General features: G+C 44.5%; 1 protein-coding gene across 1 annotated transcript in view; it reads right to left on the reverse strand.

Moving 5' to 3' along the window:
- Positions 1 to 7,182: 7,182 nt before the first annotated feature.
- The window catches only part of C1QTNF3 (C1q and TNF related 3), a 35,900-nt gene continuing 15,889 nt past the window's right edge, over positions 7,183 to 27,193 (reverse strand). The window contains exons 2-6 of the mRNA XM_029059381.2: positions 25,162 to 25,273; positions 19,830 to 19,984; positions 15,209 to 15,338; positions 11,384 to 11,483; positions 7,183 to 8,695 (exon numbers count right to left, since the gene is read on the reverse strand). Coding sequence (XP_028915214.1) covers positions 8,536 to 8,695; positions 11,384 to 11,483; positions 15,209 to 15,338; positions 19,830 to 19,984; positions 25,162 to 25,273 — 657 coding nt within the window. The 3' untranslated portion in view covers positions 7,183 to 8,535. The remainder of the gene's footprint in view (positions 8,696 to 11,383; positions 11,484 to 15,208; positions 15,339 to 19,829; positions 19,985 to 25,161; positions 25,274 to 27,193) is intronic.

Raw genomic sequence — 27,193 nt, forward strand, 5'->3', positions numbered from 1 at the left:
AATAATACTAATATTTGTAGGGCGCTTACTACGTGCCGAGCACTGTTCTAAGCGCTGGGGTAGATCCAAGGTAATCAGGTGGTCTCGCACGGGGCTCACAGTCTGAGAGAAACAGCGGGGCTCAGTGGAAAGAAGAGAGGGGCTTGGGAGTCAGAGGTGGTGGGTTCGAATCCCGCCTCTGCCACTTGTCAGCTGGGTGACTGCGGGCAGGTCACTTTTCTTCTCTGGGCCTCAGTTCCCTCATCTGGAAAATGGGGATGAAGAGTGTGAGCCTCACGTGGGACCACGTGATGACCCTGTATCTCCCCCAGCGCTTAGCACAGTGCTCTGCACGTAGGAAGCGCTTAACAAATACCAACATTATTATGACTATTATTGACTGTGGCTTAGTGGAAAGAGCCCGGGCTTGGGAGTCAGAGGTCGTGGGTTCTAATGCCGACTCCCTCACGTGTCAGCTGTGTGACTCTGGCCAAGTCGCTTGACTTCTCTGGGCCTCACTTCCCTCATCTGTAAAATGGGGACTAAGACTGTGAGCCCCAGTTGGAGCGACCTGATTACCTTCATGACCCAGTGGATAAAACACGGACTTGGGAGTCAGAGGTCATGGATTCTAATTCCGGCCCTGCCCCTTGTCTGCTGTGTGACCTTGGGGAAGTCACTCAACTTCTCTGGGCCTCAGTTACCTCATCTGTAAAATGGGGATGAAGACTGTGAGGCCCACGTGGGACAACCTGATTACCTTGTATCTACCCCAGCACTTAGAACAGTGTTTGGCACATAGTAAGCGCTTAACAAATACCACAATTATTATTATTATTATTATCTTGTATCTACCCCAGTGCTGACAAGTGGAGGAGCTGGGATATAGTATGTATTTGGAAGCAGCATAGCATGGTGGATAGGGCACGGGCCAGGGAGTCAGAGGGTCCTGGGTTCCAATTTATTCATATTTATCGAGCGCTTACTGTGTAGAGAGCACTGGACTAAGCACTTACCGAACTGTGCTTGTCTTTGTGACCCTGGGCGAGTCTCTTCACTTTTCTGGACCTCAGTTCCCTCGTCTGTAAAATGGGGATTGAGACTGTGAGCCCCCTGTGAAGAAGGAACTGTATCCAACCCGATTTGGGTGTGCTTAGTACCCAGTGGTTAGGACAATGCTTGGCACATAGTAAGCGCTTAACAAATGCCATTATTATTATTATTACAGTGCTTGGCACATAATAAGGGCTTAATAATAATGATGATGGTATTTGTTAAGCACTTACTATGTGCCAGGCACTGTCGTAAGGACTGGGGTGGATACAAGCAAATGGGGTTGGACACGGTCTCTGTCCCACATGGGGTTCGCAGTCTCAATCCCCATTATACAGATGAGGGAACTGAGGCCCAGAGAAGTGAAGTGACTTGCCCAAGGTCACATAGCAGACAAGTGGCCAAAGGGGGATAATAATAATAATAATGTGGTATTTGTTAAGCACTTACTATGTGCAGAGCACTGTTCTAAGCGCTGGGGTAGATACAGGAAAATCAGGTTGTCCCACATGAGGCTCACAGTCTTAACCCCCATTTTACAGATGAGGTAACTGAGGCACAGAGAAGTTAAGTGACTTGCCCACAGTCACACAGCTGACAAGTGGCAGAGCCGGGATTCGATTAGAACCCACAACCTCTGACTCTCAAGCCTGTGCTCTTGCCAGTATGTTTTGGGGTGGTTTTTCTTAAAAAATGATTAAGGTTTCCGGAGGTAGATATATTGCTATTAGTGAGAACTCATGGACAGTAGATGAGATCCGTGAGGACTTGAAAAGGACAGGTATGACCCTTTCTTAAAAAAAAAAAAATCCGGGAAAAACACACCCATAAGTCCCCACATATATCCGATAAACATATGACAGATATGTGGCAGGCTATTAACCTTTTTGAATCATGGTGTCATTTTACAGAGCTATGCAAATTAGGGAGAGAATAGGGCCCCTACTCCCAAGAAAGGTGAATTAAATGGAAAGAATCCAGTGCAATACCAGAAATTTACGGACATAAGAGACAGAAAGAAGAATTTTTATTCCTGAAGAGCACCAAACTTAAATGAAAGACAAATAAATGTGAATATCCAGTTATTCAATGGTCTAGTGCTTAATAATGAGAAAACTATCTCTCTTTAGAGAGGAGAAAAATCCATTTATTCCCTGTTCTGTTCCTGATTATGTTGAAGGTTCCTTGAGGGCAAAGAACTTCTCTTCTTACTCTATTGTACTCTCTCAAGAACTTAATACAGTTCTCTGGACAGAGGAGGCATTGATTCAACAGTGAATGGGTTTAGAGTCTTCTTAAATCGGAAACTGTTAAAAATAATTCTTAGCGAACACCATATCCCTGTCCCTTGGAATTCAAAAATCACATTCTCGCCGGTGGGAGTCGATCCAGAGGGGTGAGTATGGTGAGATCCAGTCTTTCACGGGTCAGTAAATGCACACACCCTAGTACATGCCAAATACCAAATAGTTCTTGCTTCTTCATCAGTTTCGGGGCAAATCTTACCACTAAGCGGCAGTAGAATAATATAGTATCTCACTCAAACCTTTTGATTATGGTGCCCTGGGAAAAATGATTTTTTTTAAATGATATTTGTTAAGCACTTACTATTATTCAATCGTATTTATTGAGAGCTTACTGTGTGCAGAGTATTATTACTCTGTATTACTGTATTAGTAGTATTACTACTACTACTAATAAGGTTGGTATTTGTTAAGCGCTTACTTTGGGCCAAGCACTGTTCTAAGGGCTGGGGTGGATACAAGGGAAATAGGTTGTCCCACGTGGGGCGCACAGTCTTCATTCCCATTTTACAGATGAGGTTACTGAGGCCCAGAGAAGTGAAGTGACTTGCCCAAGATCACACAGCTGACAAGTGGAGGAGGTGGGATTAGAACCCACGACCTCTGACCCCCAAGACCAGGCTCCTCCCACTAAGCCACAGCTGTTTCACAAAAAGGTAATCAGGTTGTCCCAAATGGGCTCACAGTCTTAATCCCCCTTTTACAGATTAGGTGACTGAGGCACAGCTGACTAGCGGCGAAGCTGGGATGAGAACCTATGACTTGTGACTTCCAAGCCCGTGCTCTTTCCACTAAGCCATGCTGCCTCTGTACTAAGCGCTTACTATGTGCCAGGCACTGTACTAAGCGCTGGAGTAGAAACAAGGAGTCAGGTAGGACACAATCCAAGTCCCACGTGGAGCTCATAAATCTTATTTCCCATTTTACAGACGAGGTAACCGAGGCACAGAGAAGTTAAGTAACTCGCCCAAGGTCACACCTCAGACAAATAGCAGAGTCAGAATTAGAACTCAGGGTCTTCTGACGTGCAAGTCCATGCTCTATCCACTAAACTGAGATTTATTCAACTTCTCCCCTCCTGTCTGTCTACAGAAGTCATTTTAATGAGGCATAGCTCACTTCAGAGACTTATGTCCCCTGACATTGAGAAGCAGCGTGGCTCAGTGGAAAGAGCACGGGCTTGAGAGTCAGAGGTCATGCGTTCGAATCCCTGCTCGGCCACATGTCAGCTGTGTGACTTCGGGCAAGTCACTTAACTTCTCGGTGCCTCAGTTACCTCATTTGTAAAATGGGGATTAAGACTGTGAGCCCCACGTGGGACAACCTGATTCCCCTGTGTCTACCTGATTAGACCGTAAGCCCGTCAAACGGCAGGGACCGTCTCTATCTGTTGCCGACTTGTTCATCCCAAGCGCTTAGTACAGTGCTCTGCACATAGTAAGCGCTCAATAAATACTATTGAATGAATGAATACCCCAGCACTTAGAAAAGTGCTTGGCCCATAGTAAGCGCTTAACAAATACCAACATTATTATTATTATAAGAAGGAGAAAAGTTCACCCCTTTTCTAGCAATGCACAGGCCTGGAATCACCATTCATATGCACTGAGTAAGGACGTTCCCTGAAGGAAATGCAGCTCTAAGGACGGTGATCATTTCATGTGGGGCTTCGTATCTTGGCAAAGTGCACGCTTCGAGTACGCCCTGTGACACTACCATCATGGACTTCTGGCTAGGGTCTCTGAAACTCTGTGGTCCTGCTGCTGCTCTGAGTCACTTTCCTCCTGAAGGGCAGAAGACATTTTAAAACTTCCCCAAAGGAAAGATTTATTAGAGTTTCTTCAGGAGATGAGGTTAGATACTAGGTGAGAGAGAGGTGAGGTGGCGAGAATTCTCCCTCATATGGGCTTAAAGAACCCAGAGAGTAAAGAGAAGGGAGAGCAGAGCAGAAGTGAAAGGAGAGAGACCCCAAGGAGGCTACTCCACTTGGATTACCACCGCCTTCTCCCACCATCAAAACCCAGGGAGTCCGTTGGATTTGAAGCCCCATTCAGGGCGATTATTCCCTTTGCACCAAAAGACACCCGGCCCATCCTGGGCTGGACAGTCGGGGGCGGGAGACGGGGGTGATTACTATCACCTCTGAGTAGAAATGAAGAAGGAGGCCCAGCCCAGGAAGGGTCATTTGAGCCGGGTCCTGTCTGCCCCATTTTGCCACCGGGGCCAAAGAGGTGTCGGCCTCCAAAGTCTGGGCCTGTAATGGCCCAGTTGGGCCAGTCTTACTGCCATTGTCACCTTGGCTCACCTCACTCGTCCTAGGGCTGTTAAGGATAACCGTTCCTAGAGTGACCAAAACAGATCGTAATGAGCCAACGACTCCCATCATGTTTCACTCCAGTATGAACCTTAGAAAACAGTGGAGATGGTGAGAGCAGCATTGTGTCGGAGGAGGAGGAGGAGGAGGGTAATTTCCTTTGTCCTCCTACTTTCCCGTTACCATTACTTGCTGAGGTTCTGGCTCAACGAGGGAGTCCTCCAACCACCCTGTTAGAAATCATTAGATTTTTCAGAAATGTGCAGGACCTGGAATTCATAACTCCTTATTACCTTCCTTCCTTACCTACTCGGTGACATCTGGTCACCTGAGCCTTGGATCAGTAAATATTCACTATGACAAGACTGAGGGCTCACCTCCTCCAAGAGGCCTTCCCAGACCGAGCTTCCCCTTTTCCCTCTCTGCTCCCCCTCCGCCCTCTGCTCCCTCCCACTTTCCCCCTTCACCTCCCCTCAGCTAAGCCCCCTTTCCCTCTGCTCCTCCCCTTTCTCTTTCCCCTCCCCTCAGCACTGTGCTCTTTTGTATATATTTTGATTACCCTATTTATTTTGTTAATGAGGTGTACATCCCCTTGATTCTATTTATCGTGATTGTGTTGCCTTGTTTTTGTCCGTCTGTCTCCCCTGACTAGACTGTGAGCCCGTCATTGGGCAGGGATTGTCTCTAACTGTGGCCGAATTGTACATTCCAAGTGCTTAGTACAGTGCTCTGCACATAGTAAGTGCTCAATAAATACTATTGAATGAATGAATGAAAGAGACAAACACTGATAGTCTTCCAGGTATGTTCAGACCAGACAATTGTCCAGTTGTTCAAATCCTGAATATTTTATTCTCACATCATTAAAAAACTACAGTTACGTATTACTACGACTGTTGTTTTGACATTCTCTTCGGGGTCTTTAAGGGTTTGGCTGAAGAATTGTCATGCTCAAACACTGATTCAATTTTAGCCACACCTTCACCTGTGTCACACGATTAAGAAAGGCTATAATATAGGGTACTATATTGAGAAGCGAAGCGTGGAAAGAGCTGGGGCTTGGGAGTCAGAGGTCATGGGTTCGAATCCCGGCTCTGCCACTTGGCAGCTGTGTGACTGTGGGCAAGTCACTTCACTTCTCTGGGCCTCAGTTCCCTCATCTGTAAAATGGGGATGAAGACTGTGAGCCTCACGTGGGACAACCTGATGACCCTGTATCTACCCCAGTGCTTAGAACAGTGCTCTGCACATAGTAAGTGCTTAACGAATACCAACATTATTATTAGTGCTAAGCAGAAGTAGTAAATTACATGTCTGCAGAGCATCTCCGCCTTGTCTATAATCACACTTTAGACATGAATCAATTACTAGATCGACCACTGAATGGTATTTATAGAGTGCTTACTGTGTGCAGAGCACTGTACTAAGCAGCGTGGCTTAGTGGATAGAGCACGGGCCTGGGAGTCAGGTCATGGGTTCTAATCCTGGCTCTATCAACTGCTGTGTGACCTTGGGCAAGTCACTTCACTGTTACCTCATCAGTAAAAAATGGGGATTAAGACTGTGAGCCCTATGTGGGACAGGGACTGTGCCCAACCTGATTTGATTGTAACCACCCCAGTTCCGGGAATATAGTAAGCATTTAACAGATGCCATTATTATTATTGTTATTATTATTATTATTATTGTTAAAGTTCCTGGAAAGTACCATACAAGAGAGTTTGGTAGACACACTCCCTGCCTATAAGGTAGATGTTATGTAGAAACGCTGTGGAGGCAGCGTGGCCTAGTGGAAAGAGCACAGACCTAGGAGTCAGAAGATCTGGGTTCTAATCCTGGTTCTGCCGCTTCTCTGCTGTGTGACTTTGGGCAAGTCACTTAATTTCTCTCTGCCTCAGTTACATCATTTATAGAATGAGGATTAAGACTGTGAGGTTCATGTGGGATAGGGACTATGTCCAACCTGATTATCTCGTACCTACCCCAACGCATAGCCTAGTGTTTGGCACATAGTAACTTCTCGGTGCCTCAGTTCCCTCATCTGTAAAATGGGGATTAAGACTGTGAGCCTCATGTGGGACAACCTAATTACCCTGTATCTCCCCCAGTGCTTAGAACGGTACTCTGCACATAGTAAGCGCTTAACAAATACCAACATTATTATTATTAAAAAATACCATTTTCAAAAAACCCAAAAAACAAACAAGAAAAATAAAAATGATTTAAACAAGATTCCAGCCCTCCCCCAGACTTAGTTTAACCAGACAGGCCAAATGCACATGAAGGAGTCAGATGGAGTCTCCTGTTCTAAATGACAGACTGACCTCAGTCTAGGCCCAGAGATTCAGAATGGAGAACATGTGCAGAGGAATTGGTTATAATGATGTATTTTGTGTACTCTTGGTGCACTCTTTCATCCCTGCCAGTTATGTCCCACTGAGGCACAGATGCCATGGGGAAAGTTGTCAGGAACAAAAAGTTTGGCGAGAGTGGACCAAATATCCCTTATGTACATATAACAGACATTGCAACTCTGGCACTGTTTGTCTTTATTAAGTAAATATAATCCAACTTTAGAACATGAAGAAGTAGTACATTCAGCAGATTTTCCTCACACCCGATGCAAGATATACTTGCCATTTGGCATACGCTTGCATATTATATTTGATGTAAAATATCATGAATATCTTTTCATGGTTTCATTTGGACGCATGCTAACAAAGTTTCTATAGAGCTATAATAACAGTGTATGCTTTCGGGGCATTTTGGCACAGCTGAATGCCCGGTGTTTTTAAGGCAGTGAATTCAAATGAACATTTGTACAATATTGGCTATGCAGGAAAGGAAAAACAAAGCGACATTACAGATCAAGCACATCCTAGATCATGTTTCTTCATTTAAAAATAGCGCTGCATGTGAATTAAGAAAGAGTAATAGACTATAGACTAAATAAAAGTTGTCAAAGGCTAATTCCAAGTCTAACGGGAAATTATAGCAGTAGAGGATGTAAAATTCAGGCTACCAGAAGGACTTTTTTTTTTCCACTTCAAAAGTCCCGGAATTGTTGACTTTTAGCTCTGAGCCGGAATGTGAGAATGAGGGAGGAGGAAGATGGAAGGTTTTTCAATGGATTGGAGGGCAAGGGGCTTTCAGCACAGGGGTTTGGGGCTCACTCATCATTTTACAGTTCAAGTGCTGGTCTTCCTGAGGTCCATTGTTGGAATTTATTGAGCCTTCTCTGGGTGCTTTTCCCTTCCACCGTGATCTGACATACAGAAACTCCATTCTCCTGTATTCTTAAATACCAAACGGCCCTGCTCCTATCAGCTATTTCTGATTTCACAGGACAATCCCTGATATCATCTCTGGCTGCAGCTTCTCCCTCTTTAATGGAACCGTCCAAAATGTCAGCCTCTGACCCCTTGAGGAACAGGGAGAAGCAGATACCAACTTATTCAGCCTCTTCTCCCTCCCTCTACACACATCTGGGGGGAGGGAGGTGCCCCGAAAGGTGTTCCTCTCTGTAAATATCTCAAACAGGATGCTCTATCCACACCACTTTCCAAATGGCTTCTTTAAGCACTATTTCTGTGGTGGCGTTTCAAAGGGGGAATAGCTTTCTAGAAAAAGGTAGTGAAGTCTCTGTATGTCTTAGTAAGGTCACTTCTAGTGATGATCCTGCAGTTTTACGTCTCCTGAGAGTCTGCTTCTGTGTCAATATCCCAAAGTATTTGGTGCGTCTGATCCAGGCATATCCACACTCTTCATCTGAATAAAGTTTTCCCGATCATTTAATGTTACCCCTCAACTCTAATGTTCCTTAGACCATAAGAAATACCATCTGGGCAGTGAAACCTCCTCCACGTGGCCATTACTTACTTACGGCTACTTAGTTTCGAAGAGAAGGAAGCCGGCAAAAGTGGAGAAGCGCTGATGGTCTCCATGCAAGGCTCCATTCCCCATTCTCAGCCAAACTTCATCCCCCTTAGACAGTTTGAGTACTGCACTGTTGCTGGATGTATCCGACTTTCCTTTTGTTTCATAGCTAGGAAGAAAAAAGAAACATTAAAACTGAGAAGCGGTGTGAAGCAGCGAGGCCTAGTGGAAAGGGCGCGTGCAGGTCTGGGTGTCAGAGGTCCTGGGTTCTGATCCTGGGTTCTAATGCCACTTACATGCTGTGTGATCTTGGGCAAACCTCATCTCCAAAATGGGGATTCAATACCTATTCTCCTTTCTACGTAGACTTGAGCCTCTTGTGGGACCTGATTATTTTGCATTTAATCCAGTGCTTAGTACAGTATTTAGCACATAGTAAGTGCTTAACAAATACCATAATTATTAAAATCCTCATTTCAGTTTGATAACCAACATAAAGTACAATGATACATTGTAGCCCGGGATTTTTTTTTTAATTTTCAAATGAAATGAAATAGGAATTCCTTTAGGACTGGTCATTAAAGAAGTAATAATAATAATAATAATAATGTTGGTATTTGTTAAGCGCTTACTATGTGCCGAGCACTGTTCTAAGCGCTGGGGTAGACACAGGGGAATCAGGTTGTCCCACTTAGGGCTCACAATCTTTAATCCCCATTTTACAGATGAGGTCACTGAGGCACCGAGAAGTTAAGTGACTTGCCCAAAGTCACACAGCTGACAAGTGGCCAAGTGGGGATTCAAACCCATGACCTCTGACTCCAAAGCCCGTGCTCTTTCCACTGAGCCACGCTAGAACCCACAAGTACCTTTCCAAAGTAACAATAATAATAAAAATAATTGTGGTATTTGTTCATTCATTCAGCTGTATTTACTGAGCTCTTATTGTGTTCAGAGCACTGTTCTAAGCATTTGATAAGCACTTCCTTTGTGCCAAACACTGTACTAAGCACTGGGATAGATACAAGATAGTCAGGTCCCCACATGGGGCTCACCTTCTATGTAGGAACACAGGTATTGGATCAAGCACAGGTATTGAATCACCATTTTGCAGATGAGAGAAGTGAGTCACAGAGAAGTGAAGTGATTTACCCGAGGTCACACAGCAGGTAAATGGCAGAGCCAGGATCAGAACCCAGGTCCTCTGACTCCCAGACCTGTGCTTTTTCCACCAGGCCACATTGCTTATCTAGGTTTGCCTTCCCAACTGTAAATTTGGGTTCTGGAAAGAAGGGTTGATAAAACCGTGGTTGGCAAGGGTAAAGGCTTATGGGACGAAGGGGGTTAGGGACTGTCCTTGCTGCTGTTCCATAGGGTGGGACTCAAAAAGGCTGATGGAACAAAAATACAAATGGATGAAAAAGTACTCTAGGCCTGTCCCAAGTTGCTGTGCTCGCTCCACCCAAGGAACACGTTATGTTTCTCTGTCACTGGGTGACGACACTGTCCAGTAGCGGTTACTCTCATTAGTAAACTTAGTGTGCTTTTCCCCACAAAAGTCCTACCCACATCACCCAGCTGTACAGAGATGAAACATCCAGAAGTAGAAGAGTGGTTGCTGGGGGTAGAACGTCAGTGGTGTTGGTTTTTGATCAAAGAATCATTTAGGGCATCTCACGGGAGAATGGGTCCAGCAGGAATCCTGAAAATGGCCATCCAACGTGGAAAGCAAAGACCTCAGAGGCATGCTCTCTGACTAATCCCTGCTGGTCTGTAGTGCTCTACTAAAGCACTGGTACTACTACTGCTAATAATAATAATGATAATAATAATTGTGGTATCTGTAAAGTGCTTACTATGTGCCAGGCACCATTCTAAGGGCTGAGGTAGATACAAGTGAATCAGGTAGGACCTAGTCCCTGTCCCACATAGTGCTCCCGGTCTTAATCCCCATTTTACAGATGAGGTACTGAGGCCCAGAGATGTAAAGTGACTTACCCAAGGTGACACAGCAGAAGAGTGGAAGAGTTGGGATTAGAACCCAGGTCCTTCTGACTCCTAGGCCCGTGCTCTATCCATTGGCCACGCCGCTTCTCTGGTCTACTCACATGGGCCACACAGGGGTTTTGTATGTCAAAGTCTCGCTTGAACTTCACACTGTGCTGAACGCTGTCTGCCTACTCTTTTGTTACGCTCACTACTTCAGCAGGAACACAACTGGCAGAGTTGAGAGTATGAGCTCCCTGTGCAAACCTCTAATGCGCCAGTCAATCCGTAAACTCAAGTTCTTTCTCCTGAAGTCTTTGTGACTGGACTGAGGCTTGTCCATCATTATGGCCAGAGACACCATCATTGAGATTAATTTTTCTTTTAATGGTATTTGTTAAACACTTGCTGTGTGCCAGGTACTGTAATAAACCCTGGGTTAGGTCCAAGCTAATCAGGTTGAACACAGTCCCTGTCCCACATGGGGCTCACAATCTTAATCCCCACTTTACAGATGAGTTAACTGAAGAACAGAGAAGTGAAGCAACTTGCCCAAGGTCACACAGCAGACAGGTGGTGGAGCTGGGATTAGAACCCAGGTCCTTCTGACTCCCAGGCAAGTGCTCTATCCACTAGGCCACACTGTTTTGCTACTCCTGAACAGTTCAACTGGCATGGGGGTGGGGACACTCATGTGACAGTGATGTAATTCTGGCAGGGGAATTTAGGACTAGGAGTCTACCAACTGTGTTGTACTCTACTCCCAAGGGCTTAGCGCAGTGTTCTGTACTCAGTAAGCACTCGATAAATATGCCTGATTGACGGAGTAATCTGTGGGAGCTGTTGACAATCAGTCAGGGATTCAATTTACCTGTAGAGGCTGAAAACTGTGTTGCCGTTGTGCATTAGGTACACAAAGACTTCTTCCACATCTTCATGTTTCATCATGCTGAAGGTGAAGAAATAGACTCCTGGAAAAAATACCATGTTCAAAATGTGTTGGGGCACGGAAAGGGAGGGAGTGGGGTTGGGGGAGCTTCACAGTAGTGAAAAACCACCAACAAAACAAGACTGCCTATTGTTGACAGCCCCTTGGCTTTCTATTGCCAAGGAAATATGTTCTATTACTGTCTTTGGACACCTCTCAGGGTCGTACCCGGAGAGTTTCCAGTACTCTACCAATCTCGACTAGGGGAGGGAGAGTCAAGCGGAGGCCTGTCCGTTCCGTTCCTAGCTTGGCCAGTGGCTAGCTGGTGGAAGGTAACCTGCTACAAGTCGAAACTCACCTGTGCTGGGCCGCAGCGGCCCGGGAGGGCAGACACTCAGGTTTACTACGCGGAAGGAGACAATGATAAACTGCTTCCGTATTTTTACCGAGAAAACTCACTGGATACACTAGCAGACTATTACAGATGGAGAGAGGCATTATGAGAGAGATGTGTCCACGGCGTAGCTATGGGTCGGACACGACTTGACAGCATAAGAACAGCAACAACTGTCTTTAGAATGGGAAGCCAAGCCCTGGGGATGGGAGCCTTCACAGGTGCAGAGCGGTGGTCCAGCTATATCCCAGAGTCCCTTAGTTATAATGACAATAATAATAATAATAACCATAACAATAATAATAACCATGTATTTGTTAAACACCTACTATGTGCCAGGCACTGCACTAAGCACTGGGGTGGATAGAAGCAAATTGAGTGGGGCACAGTCCCTGACCCAAGTGGGATTCACAGTCTCAATCTCCATTTTACAGATGCAGTAAGTGAGACCCAGAGAAATGATTTGCCCAAGGTGACACAGAAGATGAGTGCCAGAGTCAGGATTAGAACCCATGACCTTCTCTGACTCCCACTACACCATGCTGCTTTTCTTTAAATAGAGATGGTGCCCAAAGACTCCCTTCTAAGCATGCTGAATTCTGTCCTGCAGATGGGGATTCATAGGATGTTTACAGGGGGGAGCCTTCTGTGGGGAAGGCATGGGAACTTAAATGTTCAGAAACAGAAACTTGCACTGCCCACGGTTCTCTCTGCTTCACATACTCGAAAGAGGAATAGAAGGAAACCAGGTTGGTTTCTCCAAAGTATTTTTTTTTTTTTTTTGGTATTTGTTACGCGCTTACTGTGTACCAGCCACTGTACTAAGCTCTGGAGTAGATACAAGCTAACAAGGTTGGACACAGTCCACGTCCCACAAGGGGCTCATAATCTTAATTTCCATTTTACAGATGAGGGAACTGAGGCACAAAGAAGTTAAGTGACTTGCCCAGGGTGATACGGCAGACAAGCTCCGGAGTCGGGATTAGAACCCAGATCCTTCTGACTGCCAGGCCCCGGGCTCTATCCATTAGACCATGCTGCTTCTGGAGCCAAGCATGAGAGAGCCTGAAGAAAGGAACTCTACTTGATGTGTCTTTGTCCTACCTCATGATTCAGCACTGTGTGAAACACTATGCACTTTCAGGCCGGAAATAGTGAAGCAGACGTTGAAATGCCTCGATCTTGTTCTTCCTGCCTTCTCACTCTGATCTTCAGGGTGGTATACCGAACTCTACCCCACTGAATTTGCCTGCTGGATTCATCCCCGGCATCCCCAGCCATGGTGCAGGAGCCAAAGGATTGAACTTCCTTCAGCCGGATGAATCTTGGGCTTTGTCTCGAACCCACTTCTGTGGGGCAGAATAACTGTCTGGACCTACACCTGTTTTCCCAAAGTCTCTTGCAAGGAACAATGGCTCTAGTGGAACAGAATGAGCATTTGGGCTACCAGGTCGAAACAAACTACATTCTAAGTTCTCTGGACTGTAAGCATGTTATGGGCAGGGAATATGTCTGTTTTTTGTTATATTGCACTCTCCCAAGCGCTTAGTGCAGTGCTCGGCACACTGTAAGCACTCGATAAATATGACTGACTCACTGACTAAGTCAAGCTGCCAAATTTTCATTTTGAGTATGGGGCTGAAAATGGGATTTTAGGAGGAATGAAGGCTGGGAGGGACAGGCTTCAGAGAGGTAACAGTCCAGAAAGCTGCCATTTTGGCCAATTTTCATCCCTGATGGGAATCTCTCCGATCTTGTTAGAGACCTGGGATGAGAAAAGGTGGGTGTTCAGCTCAGGTAACTGTTGGGGCAATCAATTCTATTGTTCCCATTTCCCTAGGAGTTAGCATTTACGCTTTGAGGAATTTTCCCTTGTGACTCAATTTTGCGTGTGTGTAATCTGGCAATTAGAAATAGACAAATAGAATAGAATAGAATTAGAAAAGAATTAGAAACAGCTACATGCCGTGCCATGCTTAAATTGGATTTTCCCATTTAGACAGCTTTCTAGCTGAGATGAAATTCTATGCAGAATAATCTTTCATGTGTCATTATAGCCTTTGAGACTCGAGTACACTATGGACCTTGGGAGAAAAGCAAAGTAAAGCCAAGTTCCGATTGCTTGTAGCTCAGAACTAAGTTTCCCTCTCAGCATCTCCCTGCAAGGAGCCTGAGAAGTGTGAGGTAGATATAATTTCAGTGATTCCATGCAGGTCCAGATGGCTCGATGGACAAATGGTAGAGAGGGTAGAAATGGTCCTTTCTCAGTGAGCTAGATCAACCATGTGAGTGGGGGTGTCAAATTCACACTCCCTAAACACTCCCCCCACAAGATTCCCCCACCCCCGGCCCGGTTCTGCCAGCTAACCACGGATGGATGCATCTTAGAATAGTGGAAAGCAAATAGTGGTGGGAGTCAGAAGATCTGCGTTCCAGTCGCATATCTGCCACTGGCCTGTTTAATAATAATGATAATAATAATAATAATAATAATGGTATTTGTTTAGCGCTTACTACGTACCAGGCACTGTACTAAGCGCTGGAGTGGATACAAGCAAACTGGGGTGGACACAGTCCCTGTCCCACATGGGGCTCACTGTCTCAATCCCCATTTTCCAGATGAGGTAACTGAGCCGGACAGAAGAGAAGTGATTCGCCCAAGGTCACACAGCAGACAAGCGGCAGAGCTGGGATTAGAACCCATGACCGGTCTGACACCCAAGTCCTTGCTCTATCCACTAGGCCATGCTGATTCTCACGCTGTTTGTAACCTTGAGCAGGTCATTACTTTCTCTGGGCTTCAGTTTCTTCATCTGTAAAATGGGGATAATAATGCTGGCATCTCCCTAACATACGGAGATATTTGGAGGGCAAAATGAGATGTGACACAAAAGAGCTTTGGAAAAATTAAAATCACTTTACCAATGCAAAGTATGATTATTGAAAATCTGATTCCTACTGGAATTTTGGCCCATCTTGATCACGGAGACCTTCCCAGACTGAGCCCTCCTTTTCCCTCTGATCCTCCTCCCCTCCCCATTCCCCCTACTCCCTCCCTCTGCTCTTCCCCCTTCCACTTCCCACAGCACTTGTACATATTTGTATAAATTATTTATTACTCTATTTATTTTGTTAATGATGTGCATATGTCTGTGATTCTATTTATTTTGATGATATTGACGCCAGACTACTTATTTTGTTTTGTTTTGTTGTCTGTCTCTCCCATTTAGACTGTGAGCCCGTTGTTGGGCAGGGATTGTCTGTATCTGTTGCCCAATTGTCCATTCCAAGTGCTTAGTACAGTGCTCTGCACATAGTAAGCGCTCAATAAATACGATTGAATGAATGAATGAAATGAATGATTAAAAACTCACCCGTCACGGGGGCTCCAAATCTACCAGTCATGACATCAAAGAAGTTTCCTATGTTGGTTTCAACACTGCTGAAGATTATCCCACTGTTCTGATTGCTGAAGTGAGTTGCCATGGAAGCCATAAACGCAATCTTTGGAAAGAGTAAAGGAAAAATATAAACTCCAGTGGGTTTTGATGCCTGGAATTTCTGAGTTAACCTTTGCCCTTCTTGTAGTCCGCTCTCCCTCCAATCCCCTGACTCAGTGTTTGTGACAAGTCGGTGGAGAGCATCTATGGGGCACGTTGGTTCCCTCTAGACTGCAAGCTCACTGTGGGCAGAGAATGTGTCTATTTATTGTTAGATTGTACATTCCCAAGTGCTCAGTACAGTGCTCTGCACACTGTAAGCATGCAATAAATATGATTGAATGAATGAGTGAAAGTTACACCATCTACATGAGTGCACCAAGCTTTCTTTTGGTGCAGAAGGCTTATGGATCAAGAAATAAAACTTATTCAGTGATTATTACTACTATTATCGCTGAAGTATAATTCTCAAAAGATTTCATGGTGGAATCTATGTGACACTGTGCTTTGTGGCTACGAGGATATGCCCAAAGTTGCAGTCATGAGGCCCCAGTTTCCTTCTCCAGCTGAACTGCAGGTTCAGAAAAGCCACACCGGGATCCCTCTCCCCCCTACCCTCAACCCTGGGAGCAGGGCTGGCAAGAGCTAAATTTCCAGCACACCTGGAACAACCGTTTTAAACGTAGGGAAGGCTGGGGTGACCGGACAAGGGGCAGGGAGAAGGCCGAAAACTTCCTTTAACAGTAATGTACTGCACTTTTGATTGTTATTGTTGTTGTTGTTCGCTAATCCACTGTGTTTGGTTTTTTATTACATTGCGTATATCACCAGTTACTCCCATCTTCTCTGACTGTGGGTTCTCTGGGGGTCAATTTCTGGTGTCTGAATAATTATCTCTGTGCATTTTCCCAGTGTTGAACACAAAGTCAATGCTCAACAAATGCACTGAATAAAAATCGGTAGTAAATCGAAGCCAAGTGTACACTACTGACCTTTGGAAGTCGCATTAATTAGTTCATCTCCTGGGTCCTGAGTGCTCAGATGCACTCCCCAGACAATTAGCACAAGACACAAAGAAGAGGTACATATCTGTGGAAATTTCCAGATGTTTATTTGCCAATTACTCATGGTTAAAAAGTGGTGTTTCTTTTTCTTCTCTACTACTTCAATTTCTAAAATTCACCCACTTTTCATAAGAGAAGCAGTATAGCTTAGGGGATAGAGCATGGCTGAGGGAGTCAGAAGGACCTGGGTTCCAGTTACCAGCTCTGCCACTTGTCTGCTTTATGACCTTGGACAAATCACTTCTCTTCTCTGCCTCAGTTTCCTCATCTGTAAAATGGGAATTAAGATTGGGAGCCTCATGTGGGATATGGACTAAGTACAATCTGATTACCTCATATCTACCCCAGCGCTTACAAAGATGCCTGGCACATAGGAAGCGCTTAACAAATACTATAAAAAGAGGACAGTAGCTCAGAATTTGCTAGAATTTATTCAGAAGGATCGATCCAATGGACTGCACTCTGAAATCAGTGGATTAGGTGTGCGGGAAAACCATTACGCTCCTCATACCTATGAATAAACAGCCTCAGACAGGGCTTCACTCTTTTTCTGGCTAAGCCTGAGGGTCAGTCAGCTCTAGGCAAGAAGAACTGAGGCAGTACCGTCTCCTGGAAAGAGCTTGGGTCTGCAGGTCAGGAGAAGATTGTCTCTCTTTATTGCTGTATTGCATTTTCCAAGGACTTAGTACAGTGCTCTGCACACAGTAAATAAATAGCTCAATAAATAGGATTGAATGAACCAAAATTCATAGTTGCAGCTCTGTCACTGGCCTGTGGGGTGCCTTGTCCACCTTTCTATGCCTCTGTTTCCTCATTTGTAAAATGGGAGTGATAGCATCAATCTTTCTCTTCTCACAGGAATGTTGTAAGCACAAAATGAGATAATAAATATGAAAGTGCTGTGGAAAAATAAAACCACTGCAAAATATTATGATTATTAAGAATACATCTAGTAGGATGATTAGAGGTATTTCAGAACTTTTTCACCAGACAAATCAATCAGCGTTATATACAGCTGAATCTGCAGGTTGTCAGGTCCTTACCCTCGCTGGGCATTTGTATCAATTGGCACTGGCCACATGGGACAATCACTCGAGCAAGTTCCACATGTAGAGAAAGGTGTAAAACCTCAGAAGTTGCTCGCACATATAAAAGCTCACTCCCGGAGACCCCTTCCCCAGGGAAAGCTGCTAATAAAATAATAATAACGAAACCCAAATAATTTAACCCGCACTATGTGCCAAGCACTGTACTATGCACTGGGGTGGATACAAGATAATTAGGTTGGATACAGTCCCTGTCTCAAGTGGAGGTAACAGTTGAAATTGGAGGGAGAACATGGCATGTAGTTTGGCTCCAGCTGGAGCGAGAGCAATCACAGGGGAGAATTGGGAAAAGAGGAGGGACTAGTTTATTAGTGGGGGAAAAAGACTGGCAGCTATTTTATTTTCAAGCTGGGGCTAAGCAAGATTTTCCTTGTTGGGGTCCAGAGACTAGGACTTCTGAGGAGCGAGGCTCCCTCCCCGGAGGGGGAGCAAAGTAATGGTCCAGATCTGATATCAGGAAATTCATTCATTTGGTCATTTGTATTTATTGAGCACTTACTGTGTGCAAAGTCCTTTATAAGAGCTTGGAAGAGTACAGTACAACAACAAACAGAACATTGCTTGCCCACATCGAGAAATCTTCAGAAAAGACTCTGCAGAGTTTGAACCGGAACTGAAGGCTCCATGAGTTTTGGGATTTGCTTGGCAGAGGTCCCCAACACTTGCCCATTCCTGAATAGGAAAGTCTGGAGGACTTCAGGACACTGCAAACACAAGTGAAAGGCCTAGCTTTCATAAAGTGGTTTTGGGGGCTATTTTAGGTGGGACAACGGATGAGGGAAGCCCAACCCTAAATTTCAGAACAGTTCTAGGACCCCCTTGGCTACCTTGTAAACACTTCTGGGCTGGAAGACTCTTTGGCAAATGGGTCAGTTCTGTGGACATTTCATGGTTTCTGAGGTGCTTGAAGGTCAGGATTCTATCCCGGGGTGTTACTCCTAAGGGGTTTAGTACTTGTTTGGCATACAGTAATTATTCAATAAATACCCCTGATATACTGACAAAGAAGAATCCACGAAACTGCTCCACCCAGAGAGACCCATTGCAGCTGGGAGAGGAGAGTGGAGGAGAACTCCCAAAATCTGGCCCAGGGTCCTGGACCCTCAGAATGGCAGGAAACCTGGACTTTGGGGGGTTCTAGTGACTCAGCTCGCTTTGCTGTGGCTGGTTGAGCCAGTTCCATTCTAACTTCTTGTGTTCAAATGATTTCTGTATTTGTTTGTGTAGCTCCAGAACAAATCATTTAACAAATGATGTAAGAAGCAGCCTCTATTCCACTTTAATCAACAGGAAACTAGAACAGCTTTTACAGACCATCTACAGATCATCGAATCTAGGGATTCATAACCTTTATGTATATATTGACTTCCATGTCCTCTTTATTGACTTTTTCATCAGTGCTTTCTTTCGTGTCTGTATTTTTCCCCCTGCTCCGACAGAATAAATATAAAATGTCTGCCTGCCTCTCCCCTTCAATTGTGAGCTGCTTGAAGGCAGGGACAGGATCTTTAACTTTTATTGTACCCTCCCCCACTTCAGGACAGTGTTCTGCCACAGATTAGGTGCTTGGTAAATATGAATAAATGGAAGTGGCATTGGAAATCGCTACCCAGCCACATTTGAATGCGATCAGTAAGACACAGATCCTCTGACCTAAAAAAGAGAAAATCAAAGCAACTATCCTAAGCTTCAGAATATGAAGGCAGAAGTTAATGGAGGAAATTTCATTTGGTCTGAGACAGCTGGATGAGGTTAATGGTGTGAACTATTGGCATCCCCTGTCCTAAGTAGATAATTCAAAGTGCAGGGTTTGGTACTGTTGTTATACGATAATTCTACCCGATAGGTCTTACAAGGCATTTTCCACTGAACTGCCTCACAGAAACACCCCATCGTTCGGTAATAAAAATCACTTCCAACATCAAGTATCTTATTTTTCCTACTCTGAGGCAGGAAAGCTGTCACAGCTATCTGGGATTAGGTAGGGGGATTACAGTGCGGAAACAGCTGGTTGGGCACCTCCACATCCCCATCCGGAGATAGCAGTACCTTACCAGGATAATAACAACAATAATAATGATGGTATTTGTTAAGCGCTTACTATGTGTCAAGCACTGTCCTAAGGGTTGGGGTAGATACAAACTATGGTCCCTGACCCACTTGGATACGGTCCCTGACCCACTTGGGGCTCACAGTCCTAATCCCCATTTTTCAGATGGGGTAACTGAGGCCCAGAGATTTGCCCAAGGTTACACAGCAGACAAATGGTGGAGCCTGGATTAGAACCCAGGTCCTTCTGATTCCCAGCCCATGCTCTCTATCCACCTCGGCCCACTAGCTGACACTAGGCAAGTCACGTGCTCACCCGTCCTGGAAGCGGCCTACCTGGAGCTCGGGAGGAACCCCGGGGTAGCCCTTCTCCCCCTTTGGACCGTGCTGTCCGCGCTCTCCTCGGGGGCCCAGGTCCCCCCGGTCTCCTTTGTCACCCTTGGACCCCTCGTGGCCGGTTGCTCCGTTGTTGCCGTTGTTCCCGTGGTTTCCTTAAAATAACCGGAGAGGAAGTGAGAGAAGCCGGTATGCTTTGCAAATGGTGCATTGGGTTGGCCTTTTCTCTTGAGCAAAGCGTTCTGAAAATCATTGCTAAGGAGACTCTGTCCAAAATTCAAACTACAAAGGGGGCTTATTTAAAGCAGGCCAAACTTAAATGGGTCATGGGATCAATCTGCAATATAACTCACATGACTTCTAAAGCTGGTTCAGATAATGAAAAAATGGACCTCACTCTCTTTCCCCACCAGCAGCCAAACCTGCATGCACTAAAGTAAAGTAATGCATCGTTATATACATAAACAGCCACACTCTGACCCATAAATGTACACAAACACATACACACACCTTCCTCCTATCCTCTCCATCGCCCTCCTCCCCTCCCCATCACCCTGACTCCCTCCCTCTGCTCTACCCCGTCCCTGCCCCACAGCACTTGTGTATATATGTACACATTTATTATTCTATTTATCTTATTAATGATATGTATATATCTATAATTCTAATTATTTATATTGATGCCCTTTTACTTGTTTAGATGTTTGTCTCCCCCCTTCTAGACTGTGAGCCCATTGTTGGGTGGGGATTGTCTCTGTTGCTGAATTATATTTTCCAAGTGCTTAGTACAGTGCTCTGCACACCATAAGCACTCAATAAACACGAATGAATGAATGAATACACACACAAACTCAAATACATGTATCTACTACTTCTATAAACAAACACCTGTACGTCCCATATCTTTTGAATAAATCCACATACACTTGCTAAAGAACACACATATATGAACTCCTGGATTTCACCTCAGGAGACAGTTCCGTCTCATGTGGAGATAATCAAGATGATAATAATAATAATGTTGGTATTTGTTAAGTGCTTACTATGTGCAGAACACTGTTCTAAGTGCTGGGGTAGATACAGGGTAATCAGTTTGTCCCACATGAGGCTTACAGTTAATCCCCATTTTATAGATGAGGGAACTGAGGCACAGAGAAGTTAAGTGACTTGCCCGCAGTCACACAGCTGACAAGTGGTGGAGCCGGGATTTGAACCCATGACCTCTGACTCCCAAGCCCGGGCTCTTTCCACTGAGGCATGCTACTTCTCTAAGATAGGGAGGTCTTTTATAAACCCAACTGAATAGAACCAGCTTTTCCACAGAAAAGAATTAAAACCAACTGCCTTCATTGTTATCCAGTCAGCTCGAAGAGGGAAGGTGTCTGACAAAAATGGGGCCAGAAGTTCCAGCAGGGTCCCAGGTCTCCCCGATTCAGAGATAAATTCTCTGATGTGACTCCATTTATAGCTAAAGATCTTCCAGTCCTTCAGGCCAGGCTAATGCGGGCAACCGTATTGTACAAATGTCCTTTTGGGTCTTTACCAGCCAAGGAAAGTGGGGAGCAGAACAACTTTCCGAAGCACTTAGTACAGGGCTCTGCATACAGTAAGAGCTCAAGAAATACAATTGAATGAATGAGTGAACTATCGGGTACATTCGATTCAAGGAAATGACCAATCTGGGTCATTGTATTTATGGTATTTGTTGAGCACTTACTCTGTGTATCTCCTGGGGCAGATAAAAATTAATTAGCTTGGACACAGTCCCTATCGCGCATGGGGCTCGCTGTCTTAATCCCCATTTTACAGACGAGGGAACCAAGGCACCGAGAAGTGAAGTGACTTGTCTAAGGTTACACAGGTCCAGAGCCAAAGTGAAGGTAAGTGTCTTGGCTACTAAGGTCACAAAGCAAAGAAGTGGTTAGAACCCAGGTCCTCTGATTCTCAGGCCTGTGCTCTATCTAGAGTCACTATAAGTTGACTGATTAAGACCTTAATGGCTCATAGAGGTTCTAAAACTGGGTTTGCACCACTGGGCAGGGAAGCAGTGTTGTCTAGTGGGTAAAGCACGGGCCTGGGAGCCAGAGGACCTGGTTTCTAATCCCAGCTCTGCCACTAGCTTGCTTTGTTATCCTGGCCTAGACATTTACCTTCACTGTGCTTCTGTGTCCTCAATTGTAAAATGGGATTCAATACCAGTTCTCTGTCCAGCATGGCTTATTGGAAAGAGGCCGGGCTAGGGAGTCAGAGGTTGTGGGTTCTAATCCCAGCTCCACCATTTATCAACTTTGTGACTTTGGGCAAGTCACTTAACTTTTCTGTGCCTCAGTTACCTCATCTGTACAATGGGGTTTAAGACCGTGAGCCCCACGTGGGACAACCTAATTACCTTGTATCTACCCCAGTGCTTAGAACAGTGCTTGGCACGTAGTAAGTGTTTAACAAATACCATCATCATCGTCATTATCCTACTTGACTATGAGACCCATGTGGGAAAGGGACTACATCCCACCTGATTAACTTGTGTCTACCCCAGCATTTAGAATAGTTCTTGACAGAGTAGGTGCTTAACAAATGTCATTAAAACAAACAAACAAACAAAAACAAACAAAAAAAGCCCCAAACCCTGTCCTTAGAACAGCAAAAGTGCTGTGATTTGTAACCAAGGATGGTTGCCTGCAGTGGTGACAAGCTTTAAAACTGCCTCCCCTCTCCAAGTATTGCAATTTACTTAATTTTATATTGTTGGATTCATATTAATTTTATACTTCATTTGCAAAGTTACAAATAAAATTGATTGATTGAATGGAATCACATTTATTACTGTTCACAATTTCATTCTTACTGTTCTATCTCCACTTAACACTGTGAGCCCCTTGTAGGGTATGAACTGGATCTGATCTGATTATTCTGTATTTACCCCAGTGCTTAGAACATATTAGCCCTTATAGACTGTAAGCTCCTAATGGGCAGGGAATGTGTTTACATTTTGTACTCTCCCAAGCACTTAGTACAGTGTTCTGCACATAACAAGGGCTCAGTGTTCTGCATTGCATGGTGTTAATCTCCATTTTGTAGATGAGATAACTGAGGCACAGAGAAGTGAAGTGACTTGCCCAAGGTCACACAGCAGACGAGTAGCAGAGCTGGGATTAGAACCCAGCAGCGTAATCTGGCTTTTGTCCCCTCCTTTCTCACCACATTTCTCATTCCCACCATATTTTTAGTCCTCATATTTCAAGCCTCCCTTCGATCAACTCTCCTCCAGAATGATTTTCAACTCTGATGGGCTTCAAAAGTTTACAGGGTGGCTCATGGTCTCAGCTGTTGAAGCTAAACCAGTGAGGGACAGATTTTTTCCCTTTAGGATGGCATGAGCTCTGCAGAAGAGTCTCGATGATAATCTACTCTCCTCTCCCTGGTGTTTTTTCAAACGGGCCAGCATCTGGTAGGAAAGCATCATGCTCAGAATGAAGGGTGGTGGGGGCTGATGTTTATATGGAATTTTAGAGAAGCAGTATGATCTAGTGGAAAGAGCATAGACCTGAGAGTCAGAGGGCTCCTGTACCTGTACTTGTATCCTGTACCTCCCAGATGCTAATACAGTGCACAGCGCCAAGTCGTAACTCAATAAATACTCCACTACTGTTGCTATTATTACTATTACTACGATTAATATGATTATGACAATAAAATTGTGACATAGATTCAGCCTCTTGTAAAGGCCATTTGGATAACTCTTGCCTCCCTGAAAAGAAATGGCATTAATTCCATCATCCTATAGTAAGCACTTTACAAATACCATTTAAAAAAAACCTCCCAGATTAGGCCACAATTTAGTACATACAGATTTATGCATTTTTAATGGTATTTGCTAAACTCTATGTGCTAGACACTGTACTAAACACTGAAGTAGATACAAGCTAATCAGGTGGAGCACAGCCCATGTCCCATAAGGGGCTCATAGTCTTAATCTTCATTGGTAGATGAGATAACTGAGGCACAGAGAAATGAAGTGACTTGCGCAAGGTCACATAGCAGACGAGTGGCAGAGCTGGGATTAGAACCCAGGTCCTCTGACTTCCAGGCCCATGCTCTTTTCACTAGGCCATGCTGTTGCTCATTTGTGTTCATTTACTGGCAGCAAAATTAACTGGACATCGGTTGTGTGCAGAGCACTGTATTAAGTGTTTGAGAAGGTATAGCTAAGAGGCCCAGTTGCTGCTTTCAGGAATAGCTATAACAAGGGAGATAAACAGAGAGACAGACATCAGCCATTCACAGATTGTTGGAGGAGAGCTACAATTATTAAAATTTTATCTATTTTTCCTCCCAATCTCTGCTATCAGTAATTGTTGCTTTCCTCATAGCAGAGATTGGGAGGAAAAAATAGATAAAATTTTAATAATAATAATAATAATAATAATAATGTAATAATAATAATGATTGTGGTATTTGTTAAACATTTACTAAGTGCCAAGCATGGTCCAAAGTGCTGGGGTAGATAAAGAATAATCAAGTCCCACATGGGGCTCACAGAATAAGTAGAAGGGAAGACAGATATTAAATCACCATTTTGCAGTTGAGGGAACTGAGGTGCAGAGAAGTTAAGTGACCTGCCTAAGATTCATTCATTCATTCAATAGTATTTATTGAGCGCTTACTACGTGCAGAGCACTGTACTAAGCGCTTGGAATGAACAAGTCGGCAACAGATAGAGACAGTCCCTGCCGTTTGATGGGCTTACAGTCTAATCGGGGGAGATGGACAGACAAGAACAGCGGGTAAGCAGCAGATCTGGGATTAGAACCCAGGGCCTCTGACTCCCAGGTCCGTTCTCTATCCACTAGACTGCACTGGTTACCTTAAGTTAAGGTAAGGTGAGGAGGTGCATAAGTACTAAAGGTAAGTGAATAAACATAGTGATAGCAAGATTATCACTCTTTGTATCTATAATTTCCTCGTATCGCTCAATGGCATTTAATAAGTACTTACTCTGTGCAGAGCACTGAACTTGGAGTTTGGGAGAGTACAACAGAGTAGGTAGACACATTCCATGTCCACAAGGAGTTAACAATCTCTGCGTACATTATTTGTGTCTTCCCGTCTCCCCCATTCTCCTCGAAAGCATATTGTAAGGTCTTATCTTTCTATTGTACTCTACCAAGCACGTGGGACAATGCTCTGCTCATAGTAGGTGTTTAGTAAATTCTATCAATCGATGAAGTGGGAGTAGAATGGATGAGGTTATCATCCTTGCTAACCACTACTCTTGGCAAGGGGTTGCCACTGTCAACCAGCGTACGATTCAGGGTTTGCCTTTAGTACTTACCTGGCATGCCTGGTGGACCTGGGGGGCCTGGGGGGCCCTGGTAACCCCGGAATCCAAATTCTCCATGGCAACATTTGCTGCAGTCCGGCGGGTGGGCCCCAGGTTGCGATGCCTAAAAGAGACAGATAGAAGTTCCAAATGAATGTTAATAGTTCACGACACACCTGGGTAGTCTCAATGCATATCTTGTTTTGATAACTACATGCATTTTCAGCAGCCTAAACATAAGCAAGTGAAAAATCTGCCAGTGAAAGCCCCGTTACTTGTTCAATACCCTAAAAAAGTTTTGGTCACATCCATGTGAAATATGGGGAAGCAGAAGGGGGAGGAAAGGGAACGAGAGCTGTAGACTGTAAGCTCATTATGGGCAGGAAACATGTCTGCTAATTCCGCTGTACTCTCCCAAGCACTTAGTACACTGCTCTGCATATAGTAAGCACTCAATAAATACCACTGATTGATTGAGAGAGAAAAAAAAACCTCACGAACTTCCAAAGAAGAGTGCTAATTCTGACTCTGATATTTCTTTGCTGTGTCACCTTGGGCAAGTCGATTAACTGCTTTGTGCCTCAGTTACCTCTTCTGTAAAAATGGGGATTTCATCTGTGAGCCCCAAGTGGGAACTGTATCCAGCCTGATTAACTTGTATCTATCCCAGTGCTTCGTACAAGTGATAGGCACATATTAAGTGCTTAACAAATACCATAAAAAAGAGGGGTGGCTGAAGGAAGCCTCTCCAACTTCAATTAATGGCAACAAAAACGATGAAAAAAGTGGGGTTGCTGAAGGAAGCCCCTCCAACTTCAACTAATGGCAACAAAAACCGGACATTTCACTGTTGGGAAGGAATTGAGGAGAGATTCCTTGTTCTTTCCAAATTATCAGCAAGCCTGAAGGCAGCTAAGACAGCCCTTAATGGAGATGGTATGTAGAGAGGCAGAGTGAGTCTGGTGGAGTCAGAGGACCTGGGTTCTATTTCTAGCTTTCCCACTTATCTGCTCTGTGAACTTGGGCAAGGCACCTGCCCTCTCTGGGCAACGGTTTCCTCATCTATAAAGATCATAACATCTACCTCTCTCTCAATGTGCAAGTGCTTTCGAAAATATATAAAGCCATTAACAAAAGTCCTCAAATGCCGTTGAGTCTCTTCCAACCCATAACGACTCCATGGACACAGCTTTTTCAGAACGTACCATCTTCTATCATAAAATCGTTCTGCTATGTGTATCCATAGAGTTTTTTGGTAAATATAATAATAATGTTGGTATTTGTTAAGCGCTTACTATGTGCCGAGCACTGTTCTAAGCGCTGGGGTAGACACAAGGGAATCAGGTTGTCCCACGTGGGGCTCACAGTCTTAATCCCCATTTTACAGATGAGGTAACGGAGGCACCGAGAAGTTGAGTGACTTGCCCAAACTCACACAGCTGACAATGGCCGAGCCGGGATTTGAACCCATGACCTCTGACTCCAAAGCCCGTGCTCTTTCCACTGAGCCACGCTGCTTCTCTAAATATATGTAGGTGGTTTATCATTGTCTTCTTGAGTGTCTGCTGTTGTCTTTGATCAATGTTTTGACCCCTTGATCATCTGTCTTTGACTCTTTCCCAAGCCACTGCTGCCCAGCACAGGTGAATTGACTTTGATGTTTCGGCTTAGACTTTTCCATTATGGCTAGCCCTATATGGCATAGCTCTAAGCTTCATCAGCGTATGCAAACTCTCTTACCATGATAGATGTACATCCCCTTGATTCTATTTATTGCTATTGTTTTTGTCTGTCTGTCTCGCCGGATTAGACTGTAAGCCCGTCAATGGGCAGGGATTGTCTCTATCTGTTGCCGATTTGCACATTCCAAGGGCTTAGTACAGTGTAAGCGCTTAGCACATAGTAAGCGCTCAATAAATACTATTGAATGAAAGAATGAATGAATGAATGATAAGATGTCAATTCATAGGAGAGTATCAACAAACACAATGTGTTATTTAGCCACACAATTTTTCCCTGAACACACTGGGCATTCGGAGTGTCC

The sequence above is a fragment of the Ornithorhynchus anatinus genome, chromosome 3 (genome assembly GCF_004115215.2).
Source record: "Ornithorhynchus anatinus isolate Pmale09 chromosome 3, mOrnAna1.pri.v4, whole genome shotgun sequence".
Taxonomy (NCBI): Eukaryota; Metazoa; Chordata; class Mammalia; order Monotremata; family Ornithorhynchidae; genus Ornithorhynchus; species Ornithorhynchus anatinus.